Below are 11,774 nucleotides of genomic sequence, written 5' to 3'. Positions count from 1 at the left end.
ATACAAGTCAAAGGACAACTGTGTAGAATCAGTTGTCTCCTTCCCCCTTTACATGGGTTTTAGGATCAAGCTTAGGTCTCTAGGCTTGTGTGGTTCCCTCTGAGCCATCTCACCAGCCCTTTGGCTTCCAAGTTCTCAGAACCTCAGTGTCTCTCTATGACAGTGAATGGGTTGGGGACCTATGCTCACAACCTGTGTTGTGAACCTTCAAGCCAGGGAAAACCAATTTCACCTTGTCACTTACACTTTTTTTCCTGGAGGTCGTTCTTACCCTTACTAGAATTTGTCCATGGAGGGGGAGGAGAGGAGGGGGGTTCCCAAGGTTCCACTCAGATCAGATAAGAAATCCAAACAACAAAAACTGGTGTCTAATTGAATAGTGTTAGCTCAGGGTCAAAAAGCAATAATGTGTCCGATTATCATGCCTTTCAGCATGCAGCATCTGTTGAGTATGCCTCCTTGCTTACACACGTTTCCAAGAACCATAAACATCAACAAATCATCAATGGGAAGCCTGAGGTGGACCTGCATGGGATAGATAACTCCCGAACGATGCTGGTGTAGCGTCCTGCTCGCTCCATTCCAGCCCTTGTTTAGTCAGCACCCCTCCCCCACTCTCCGAGGTCTGTCTCATTGTATAGTCCAGGCTGGTTCAGAACTCCAAGAACTCCGCATGTCCTTCTGACTTAGCTTTCTAATCCACCGCCACCAAGGCTCCAGCTCTTTTACTAGAAATGGCTGCCTGACTTGGGGCAACCCTTGACTACCTCGGTTTCTCGCTTGGTGGTGGTATTAGTGAGGAGATGGTAGAGTGTTAATTTGACTGCCCCACAGGAGCACTGTTACCCGTGTTGTAAAAGTGTTAAGGTAAATTAGAATAGCCCGGAGTAAATTAGCATACCGTCCCCCTACCCCTAGCATTTTAACGGCAACGACTGCAGCATCTTTACATTCTGTGGAGGCATCCCCGGACCTGATCCCCTTTTGGCCTCAGCATTCCATTTGGTCTCTGGATTACTTTTTGGAAGTAATTAATCTGCAGAAGTCAGGGGCTGACACTCCCCAAGGCTCCAGGTGACCATTCCTGTTTGACTCCGCCCCACGGAAAGAAGGTGAGGTAGGGGGCGGGGCTGTTGGTGGGGGTCGGCAGGATTGGTGAGTATACTGGCCCTTCGGTCAGTCCCACACCTGTCATGCTCCTATGCGTGGGACACCTCTATGACGGGCAATAATGCTGCTGCTACTGCTGCTGTTGCTGCTGGGACCTGGACCCCGATTCAGCGAAGGTAAGTGAGGACTAGCTTCGTCCAGCTTGGGATTTTTTTTCTCACCACCCCAACTCAACAGACCCTTCCAGCGCCCAGAAGCCTTAAAATCCCGTCTCTTCTTCAGATGCCCACACATCCACCTCCCCAGACACTCTGGAGTCATGTCTTTGATTCCTTCCAGGGCCCTCCACTCAAGCATTTCACTCAGGAACTAGAAGGGGGGAGGGGTTGCTATCAGAGTTCTCCCTTCATGAACCCCATAGTTACTGCAGTCCTCTCCAGCAGCCTGAAGTTCCTAGCCCCAGATCCAGAGTCCTGTGGACTGGCTATCACTTCTCTTGCTTGTGGGGTCTGAGGTAAGACTTCCAGGCAGGACCCTGTGGATGGGAGGCACAGGGACAGAAATTAAACTCCAGAGTAGTAGGAGTGGGTTAGGAAATCCCCTTTAGAAAGGCCCCTCTTAGTGATTCTCTAATCCTAGAGTACAGTAAGACATAAAGGCACAGAGCCAGCCCTGGCCTTACCTGAGAGTATGGAGGTGCAGGTGTGAAGCTGCTGCTGCTGCTGCTCACCCAGATTAACATCTCAGATGCCACAGTTGCTCCAATCAGCACTCGGCTCAGGGATGCCTAGGACAACCCACAATGGGCGTATAGCTTGGGCTTTTACAATGCCCTGTGGGTCCTGGCACATTGGAGGTTGCCCACAGGTAGACAGAGCAAACAAGACATCAGCCTGACTTGCCCCACCTATGTTAGCATAAAGGGAGTGTTTTCTTTGGTTCCAAACTTGGTGCTGCTGTGTGTCCCTCACCTGGGCCCTTCATGGGCTGTTTTAGTTGAGAACAGAGAATAGCTGGGGGTGGTGAAGGGGGAGTTCTACAGTTGTTTTCAGGGTATGGTGTTGGGAGTGGTTAGGCTAGGCGTGTCTCACCTGGACTTGGTGGCTCCTGAGGTCAACAGACCTTTCTAGAAGCCTTTCTGTGTGCCAGAGGTACTTGAGCCAGAGATCTGTTCTGGAAGAGCACCCAAACTAGAAGGGCACCCCCCATAAACAGGCAGCAGCATGGGTCACTGGTACAGCAAGGCAGCAGGGAGCAGGCTGAAGAGAAGGCAGGGGCCTGACTGGAGGGAAAGCTGGCTTCTGGGGAGGTAGGAAGGTTTGGGATCTCCACTGGGATTTGGGGTGCAGTGGAGTTGGAAGCTGTACCCCAAATTGGAATCATGGCAGGCTCAAGGCAAGAAGTGTGTGGGCTGTTAGAAGAGGGCAGACTTATCATCTAGAAAGGAAAGTGTAGCCCAGGCTGGCCTCAAACTTACTATCAAGCCAAGGAGAAGCGTCGCTTCTGATCGTCCTGCCGGAATCTCCCTAGTGCTGGGATTACAGGCATGGGCTACCTTGCCTTCTTATGATGCTGGGGACGGGACCCAGTGCATGTCAGACGTGCATGCTTCCATCTGGGTTAGAGCCCTGGATTCTCTAAAAAGACTAGATCTTCTGATCTTCTGATCTGAACCTCCTCTAGAAACCTCCTCCCAACCTCTAGAATGGAACTTTTTCCACTGAGAGAAAACATGATTCTATTTAAATTTAGTGTAGAGCCCTCAGACAAGTTATTGTGATGGAAACAGACTCTAAGTGACAAAAATGAGAGTCACAGCCGCCCAGGGCAAGGCTTCACCTCCAATGTCCTCCATCCTGGAATGGGGGTGGAGAGGATAGTGTCGGAGCATACATCAGCAAACAAAATTGGGAGTTTGTCCTGCTCTACTGCAGCCCCCTTCCTTACACACAGACAGAGAAGCACCAGCGTTGGAGCCTTAGCTGCAGTGCTGTGAGCTGTGGGAGTGTGAGGGCTGTTTTTTCTAGAAGGCCTCCTTTTTTAACTTTCAAATGCAGGCTTTTTTAGTCCCAGCACTGAGGAGGCTGAGGCAAGAGGATCACTGTGAGTTTGAGGCCACCTGATCCACAGAACACATTCTAGGACAGCCAGGGCTAACATAGAGAAAACCCTGTCTTGAAAAAGTAAAAAAAAAAAAAAAAAAAAAAAAAAAAAAAAAAAGAAGAAGAAGAAGGAGGAAAGAAAAAAGATCTGGATTTCAATGGAGTTTGTATTGCACAAGGCACTTTATTCTGTGACTTGATGTCACCTCTTTCTGCACTAAGCAAATGAGGAAAGCAGAGCACAGAGGTATATAATTTGTTGTCCAAGGTCACATACCTAGAAGTGGGACCAAACCCAGTCAAGTTGCTACATCTAGGTCCTTCTTGCGCCAGTGCCTCTCACTAGGGATAGGGAAGCTCTGACCTTGAACCTATGACCTTGTTTACCTCTTAGCAACCAGGAGGTCACATGTGTACAAGCGTGGACTCCTGGAACTGGCAGGGACCTTGGATTGTGTTGGTCCTAGATCACCGATGGCTTACATGAACTATGGCTGTTATTGTGGTCTTGGTGGCCATGGAGATCCACGTGACGCCATTGACTGGTGAGTGTACACTGGGCCCAGAGTAGAAAAGGTCTATCCTAGGATAGACAAGGACTACGAGAAAAACACCAAACTGAATTCCATTTTCGACTCAGGAAGATCCCAGAACCACTACCTTGAGTCCAGAGGGCTCTGGGGGTCAGCGGGGAGATATCTTGGTGCCAGCTAACCTTTACCCTGGCTATGGGCTGCTTGTTCCACGGGCAGGGGCCTGCTGTTTGTGGCCTGGCTGAGGCTCACTTTCTCTCTCTCCCTGGTGGCAGGGGGCCTGCTACTGAGGCCCAGGTCTCTCTCTCCCCCGGGGGCAGATCTGTTTGCTGCACAGTGTGTTAGTTAAAAAGGAGGCAATGTATAAGTGAGTTATTTTATTGTAGGAAGGATAGAATGTGCTGGTTGAGTAGAGGGAAGAAAAGGAGAGGAAGGAGAGAAAGAAAGGAGAGGAAGAAAGCCAGAGAAGAGAACAAAGCAGAGAAGAGAACAAGAGAGTGAGAGGAAGAGGAGGAGAGTACGAGAGTGAGGGAGCAAGAGAGGGAGAGCAAGAGAGGGAGAGCAAGAGAGGGAGAGGAAGAGGAGAAGAGGAAGAGGAAGAGTAGGAGAGTAAGAGAGCAAAGAGAAGAGTGAGAGAGTGAGGAAGTAAGAGAGCAAGAGAGGGAGAGGAAGAGAAGAGGAAGAGCAAGAGTGCAACAATAAGAGGGGAGAAAAGTAAGAGAGTGAGGAGGGGGCAAACCCCCCTTTTATTGTATGGGGCAAGGCATGCCTGGCTTGTGGTCAGATGACTGTGTGTAGGGTCCAGCTAGAATGCTGAGAGCTTGAGGCATTGTCTGCCTGATAGAGCACACATCTCCTTTAGGGGCAGCTGTGAGGGGTCTGGGCTAAAATCTGAGCCATCGTCTCAGGAGCTATCATCAAACTCCTACCGTCCCTTATCAACAAATTTACTCTGCTCAGTGGGTCTCTTGTCCAGGGTTCTCAGGTGGCTGCTCTGTTGGAGCCCAGCTGTTGGAGCCCAGCTGTTGGAGCAGCCCACTGCCCCACACGGGCTGATGACTTAACTGAGGAAGAACATAAAGCTATCTAGACCACTGTACAGCCTAAAGATCTCTGAGGATCTTTAATGTTCTTATTTCATAGATAAGGAAGCCATACTTCAGAGCCATTAAGTTGTTTATCTAGTCCAGCCCAAAGCTAGGGCATAGGTGAGAGGGAGGCTTGGAGCTATTAACTCTTTGTGGACCAGGAAAAGAAAGTTAAAGAAAGTCACGCTTGCAAATAAATATGCACATGCACACATTAACATGCACACTTTCTTGTGAGGCCGGCCACCTGTCTTCTCTACTCCACAAGTCTACAGTATTCATTCATACTTACACACTCATTCATTCTGGATGAGAAATAAGCTCCAACCTTTAATGCTCAGAGAAAGACAAAGCTTCTATCTTTCATTGCTGAATGAAAGAAGCCCTACCACTTATTGTTGTTCTCTCTCTCTTTCTCTCTCTCTCTCTCTCTCTCTCTCTCTCTTTTTTTTTTTTTTTTTTTTTTTTTTTTTTTTGGTTTTTCAAGACAGGGTTTCTCTGTGTAGCCCCTGGCTGTCCTGGAACTCACTCTGTAGACCAGGCTGGCCTCGAACTCAGAAATTCTCCTGTCTCTGCAACCCAAGTGCTGGGATTAAAGGCGTGCGCCACCACTGCCTGGCCCCTTATTGTTGTTCTTAGAACTTATACTTTCTCAAGAGAATAGATCACATGGTTTTCCAAGCATCTTTACATTCCAGAAGTTCATCATAAGTCAAATAAGAAGTTTCAGCCGCAATGTTTACATGGGTTTCCATTAAGATGAGTTATTTAAATATTTATTATCTGTTACTAGGTCCACATGTTCATTAAGAGTTTAAAACGATAATTCTTATGTCTTAAGTTAGCACGGTTTTGTCAAAAGGCAAATCATCTGCCTTGTGTCTCACTAGTATTGAAGTTTTGTATAAATTAATCCAGTCATTTTATCTTCTGTCCTTGCACCCATGATAAAGTGTCCACTTCCAGTTATCAGACAATGGTTTCACAGCCCAGCCTCACTCCCTGACCTTGCCTATATACCCCTGCCTGCCTCCTCTTAACTCTGAGCCCCAGCTACCCTGGCAATCTTCCTTTCCTTCCTTCCTTCCTTCCTTCCTTCCTTCCTTCCTTCCTTCCTTCCTTCCTTCCTAGGTCTGGGTTGTGCCTTCTACCTTGGCCATTTGATGTCAGGAGGAATGCCTTCCCTGATCACAAATCTGCTCCAAGCCTGCTTTCTATCCTAGTGCAATTAGCCTATGACATATGAAGAATTACAGAGTCCTAATTGCAGCCTTCATACTATAGAGTCCTCAAAATTACCTGTATAAATTTAGGAATTCTATAGAATCATTACTAGGAATTATGAAATCATCAATTTGTCTACATAGTATTGCTACAAGATAGTACATCTTTGTTGATCTGCAGCAAATTTGTCTAATAGGGTAGGCTAATGCCAGGAATAATTATACTATTTTAATAATAACAGGAAAGGTATGTCAGCTGCAAGAAGCAATTCTGAGATGAAGTTTCTTTGGGCCTTGCCTTTTAGAGCTCACCCATCATAGACCATGCAGTATGATGGCTATCTCCAGAGAGGTTACCTGCATAACCTAAATGGCTCCTGACACCAAACGGCCAAGGTAGAAGGCACAACCCAGATTGCCAGGGTAGCTGGGGCTCAGAGTTAAGAGGAGGCAGGCAGGGGTAGATAGGCAAGGTCAGGGAGTGAGGCTGGGCAGTCATGTCCAAGCTGCTATAGTTTTTCTCCAGTACTGGTACTGTGAGGGACAGCATGTCCATCAGAGGACACTAGCTCCTTGAGAATATTTGTCAGATGGCAAGGCCAGCAGAATTCCCTCTTCTACACAGCAATGATCCGCCCACTCTCACCTCCTCTTCTACACAGCAATGACCCGCCCACTCTCACCTCCTCTTCTACACAGCAATGACCCGCCCACTCTCACCTCCAGGTGCTGTTACCACCATGACTGTTGCTACTCTCGGGCTCAGGATGCCGGCTGCAGCCCCAAGTTAGACCGCTACCCATGGAAGTGCTTGGATCATCGCATCCTGTGTGGTGAGTGCCCCACACCATGTGACTTCCCTAAGTGTCCCCTGGACATACTGCAGACCCAAATGGCTTCTGAACCCTGTGGTATAAGGTACTCCTGCTTGTAGCTCTCCACAGACCACATGATAATGGAGACCACATGTTTGTCTTCAGTGTGTGGACCAAAAGGAGAGAAAAGATACTCGGTGTGAAGAACCTAAAAGTCCATAGGAGGGGACTGAGTGGATGTGTTCACGATGTACCCAAACTGTAGGGGACTGAGTGGATGTGTTCACGATGTACCCAAGCTGGAGAATCTGCTCCAATCTGGATTAAGGATGAGGTAGAACCATTCGAGAGTCTGGCTCAGACAAAATAAGAACAAAGCCAACCAACTAAACAAACAAACAAAAAGAAAATTCAATGAAAACAAAAAAAAAGCTAAATGTAGAGCTGGTGACACTCTGTAAGTTTGTCCTTGCCCCTCTGGATCTGAGGGTGGAGACCAGGGCTTCTTTCCTGCTACTGATCCAGCCAGCCATGTGCTAGGAATTACAAGTATGCTCCACCTAGCCCGGAAGTAAGACACTACCTTTAAGGCTACTGGGCAGTTAGGGATATAACTAATGGTAGAACACTTGTGCAGTTGTGGGAGCCCTGGGTGTCCCTTCATTTATAGTTTTCTTTCAAATAACTTTAAATGCAGAACTGACTTTTTAAATACTCAGAGTGAGTGATCACACAGATGAACTGTGGGTAGAAATCAATGGGAGCAGAGACTCAGTACTCTGAGGAGCTGCAGACAAAGTAGGTGCCTGGCTCCTCTCCCTTTTTCTTTTTTCTTTTTGACAGTACTAGGGGTTAGACCTGGGCCTCAAACATGCTAAACAAGTGCTCTCCACTGTGTCACACAGCCCTAGCTCTCTCCTTTTTTCTTTTTCTTTTCTTTTTTCTTTTTTTTCTTTTTTTGGTTTTTCGAGACAGGGTTTCTCTGTGTAGCCCTGGCTGTCCTGGAACTCACTTTGTAGACCAGGCTGGCCTCGAACTCAGAAATCCCCCTGCCTCTGCCTCCCAAGTGCTGGGATCAAAGGAGTGCGTCACCACCACCTGGCTTCATTTTTTTCTTTTAAATAAGAATAAACATGGGGCTGGAGAGATGGCTCAGTGGATAAGAGCACTGATTGCTCTTCCAGAGGTCCTGAGTTCAAATCCCAGCAACCACATGGTGGCTCACAACCACCCATAATGAGATCTGACGCCCTCTTCTGGTGCATCTGAAGACAGCTACAGTGTACTTATGTATAATAATAAACAAATCTTAAAAAAGAAAAAAAGAGGCCGGGCAGTGTACCGTGGTGGCTCATGCCTTTAATCCCAGCACTTGGGAGGCAGAGGCAGGTGGATTTCTGAGTTCGAGGCCAGCCTGGTATACACAGTGAGTTCCAGGACAGCCAGGGTTACACAGAGAAACCTTGTCTCAAAAAAAACAAAAAAACAAAAACAAAACAAAAAAAAAAGAATAAACATAATACAAATTTCATTTCTTTATAATATTACTATATATATTACATTTACTATTGTTATTACTTCAATTATGAGTGCACCCGACCTCAGTATTTGCATCGGATTCCCTTGTAGCTCAGAGCCACTCCAAATTCCAGTTCTTTGGAAGACCAGGAGGCAATCTGAGCCAGTGAACCATCCTCTCCAGCCCCAGATACTGTAGCTGGGCTGGGAATTCAGGTAGCTCATTGGCAGAGCACTTGCAGAGAATGTTGAGAGCCTGGGTTCCATCACCACACTGAAAAAAAAATTAACACTTATAAATTTTTAAATTATTTTATTTTTAGAACTTGTAATTGCAACGTGTCTACCTTCCCTTTCCTCTTCCAAACCCTCTCATGTACCGTCCTCACCCCCGTGCCCCGCATCTCCGCCTGTCTGTCCTTGTCTCTCTCTTTATGTCTCCTCCTCCCTCCACCATACACACACACTTGCTTTTAAAGTGTACAGGCAAGCTGGCAAGATGGCTTAACATGCACGGGTATTTGCTGCCAGGCCCACTGGGCTGATTTCGATCCCCAGGACCCACAGGGTGAAAGGAGAGAACTGAATCTAGGGATCTGTCCTGACCGCCTGTGCACCCTCACAAGTAAACATAGGTGGATCGAGTTTTCGTTCAGCTTTTCCACTGGTCATGATTTCTACTACTTGCTCTCTCGCTTTCTTCTTTTTCAATTTTTTTGATTGCTATTTCAGGGCTTTGGCAGAGCCCACTTGAGATTTACTGATAAAAATGTGGAGACATTTATATGGTATTAGGGTGTTGGTCTTCCGCTGGGGCAGACTCTCAGCTAAGATCTACCTTAACTTGACTTCCTGCCATTGCATCCCCACCATGTTGGTCTATCCTTTTACCTCCCTGCTTCCTTCCCAACAGGCTTCTGTCTCCTCTTGCCCGCTCACTCTGTTCTCACCTTCACATCTCTCCTTCTTGCCTCTTGTTCTGCTCCAGCTTTTTATTCTCTAAAAAGCCACACTCCAGTCTGAACCAATCAGCAGCAGGACCCTGTAGATCCATTTCTTTGGGTTGTCCTTTGGCCCGGATGAGGGCTATCTGACTGCCTTCCTGGCAGCTTGCTTTTTAACATGGTAATCTCCGGTCTTTTGGTCTGGTCCAGAGAACTAACATTTACATATAAAAAGCTGGGCATGGGCCATTGAGAGGACAATATCAAATATTCTGCCAGCACTTAGTTCTGTGCCAACACAGCAATTGCCAGTTAAAAATACAGGGACATACCTACATGCCAGTTGATACAATGTGTGGAGGAAGGTCATCCCAACAGAGTGCTGCTACTGCTTCTTCCGGTTCTCTCTCTCTCTCTCTCTCTCTCTCTCTCTCTCTCTCTCTCTCTCTCTTTCTCTCTCTCTCTCTCTTTCTCTCTCTCTCTCTCTGAGACAGGGTTTCATTGTGAAGTCCTGGGCTGTCCTAGAACTCACTATGTAGATCACGCTGGTTTCAAATTCAAAGAGATAGATCCACCTGCCTCTGCCTCCAAATTGCTGAGGTTAAAGGCATGCACTACCTGGAATTTTGATTGCTTTTTAAGACTGTGTTTCACATAGCTCAGGCTGGCCTTGAACCGTTGTTCTGCCTGGCTTTTCTTCCAGGATTCTGGATCATAGGTAGTTCATCCCCTTGGACTATAGGAGGATTTCTGGTGCTTAGATAAAAGGCAGCATTTATCAGGAATTTGTGAAACAGGTTTTCTGTCCACAAAAATGAGTCACTTCCCTTATCTGTGGCAGAAGGGATATATAGCTCTCCATTGACATATACCTGTGGCAGATATTATAAGCTATATATATCAAAGGTGTATACCCAAGCCCATGCTAGCTTCTAGGCTCCTGCAGTTCCTATTCACAAGTACCTATTATGTATTTCAAAGCCCTCACATAGTATCCTGCCCCTCTCACCTCCTCTTCTACCTAGAACTGCCAGGCCTGCTCCACTCGCTCATCTCCAAGCGGCTCCTCATCCTTATTTCCTGCATGTCTCTTTCTGTTTCTCTGTTTTCTAGTTTGCTGTCTCCATTCTATCTGCCTTGCAGATAGCCCTGGTGACATCCAGTTTAGGGGTTTTGTTTTTTATATTCTCTGCTCTGGACTCTTACACATGCCTCTGGTTATTTTCTTTCTTTCTTATCCACAATAAAACCCTTCCCCCAACGGAGTGGCCATTGTGACAGGCTCTTTCCTGATTGTCTTTTTGCTGTGGTGAGAAGTTTGTTTTGAATTTTCAATTCTTCTTCTGGCTACCCTCCTTTATGCGGGTTGTCCTCCTTCTGTCCTCCCTTCAGAATAATGTCCTTGAAACATAGATGTTCTTCATTTTACTGACATCCTAGTCAGCTATTTTGATGCTTTAAGCAGCCATTGAGAGCCAGATGGTGCTGACTACGTACTTTTAATCCCAGCACTTGAGAGACAGAGGCAGGCTCTGAGTTCAAGGCCAGCCTGGTCTACAGAGTGAGTTCTAAGACAGACAGGGCTACACAGAGAAACCCTGCCCCAAAAGAACAAAAAACAAACAACAAGCAAAGAACCCATTGAGAAAACAGCACTGCAGAGGTTTATCTGTCTGATTTCTTCTAATAGTTGGAGATTTATGGCAGTGGTCCACTTTGAGTTAACTTTTCATATAAATAGTGGGGTAGGTCTGGCTTCATTTTTTGGCATATTGTCATACAGCTGTCTCAATCCAGTTAAAAAGACCATTCTCTCTTGGATAGTATTAGCACCTATGCTCAAAATCACTTGGCCGAAGATGGAAGTGATAACCAATTTGGGCTTCAGTTTCCTTACCTGGAAGTTGGTGTTGTAGAGGTGAAAAAAAAAAAAAAGAGAGTTCAGAAAATGTTAAATGGATTGAGGCAGGCTGTGTGTGTCTCTCTGTGTGTTGTTTTTCCCCTTCCTTTCCCACCCTGACTCTTCACTAAAACCTCAGCTTCTAGAGACTGTCTGCTCTGGAGGCAGAAAGAGCAGGAGCGCATTGGGTGGACAGCTTCAATATGCACTGCTCTTGGCCCCAGTTCCCAAAAAGGAAGGCAGAGCTGGTAGTATAAAGTTGGGGTGGGCCAGATGGCTCAGTGGAGAGAGATGTTTGCTGTCAAGCCTAATGTTTGATCCCTGAGACTCACAAATGGGCTTTGGTGTATGTGTGTACCCCTGACTTTCCCTACCAAAGAAATGGAACCCTTCCAAACCAAAATAAATAAATAAAATTGTTTTAAAGAGTGAAGTTGAGCCGGGCGGTGGTGGCGCACGCCTTTGATCCCAGAACTTGGGAGGCAGAGGCAGGTGGATTTCTGAGTTCGAGGCCTGCCTGGTCTACAGAGTGAGTTCCAGG

The 11,774-nt window shown here is 46.8% G+C and overlaps 1 protein-coding gene across 4 annotated transcripts in view; it reads left to right on the top strand.

The window, feature by feature from the left end:
* Window positions 1-630: 630 nt before the first annotated feature.
* LOC116085596 (group 10 secretory phospholipase A2) overlaps window positions 631-11,774 on the top strand; it is a 24,443-nt gene continuing 13,299 nt past the window's right edge. Inside the window, exons 1-4 of one of the 4 annotated variants that reach the window (XM_031363100.1) lie at window positions 631-806; window positions 919-1,286; window positions 3,607-3,757; window positions 6,783-6,889. In XM_031363100.1, coding sequence (XP_031218960.1) covers window positions 1,232-1,286; window positions 3,607-3,757; window positions 6,783-6,889 — 313 coding nt within the window. In that variant the 5' untranslated portion in view covers window positions 631-806; window positions 919-1,231. Of the gene's footprint in view, window positions 1,287-3,606; window positions 3,758-6,782; window positions 6,890-11,774 lie in introns of all 4 variants that reach the window. The other 3 variants (XM_031363102.1, XM_031363103.1, XM_031363099.1) reach the window with 3 other exon arrangements.

Source organism: Mastomys coucha, unplaced genomic scaffold (genome assembly GCF_008632895.1).
Source record: "Mastomys coucha isolate ucsf_1 unplaced genomic scaffold, UCSF_Mcou_1 pScaffold12, whole genome shotgun sequence".
Lineage (NCBI taxonomy): Eukaryota > Metazoa > Chordata > Mammalia > Rodentia > Muridae > Mastomys > Mastomys coucha.
This window is presented reverse-complemented; position numbering and strand designations above follow the sequence as displayed.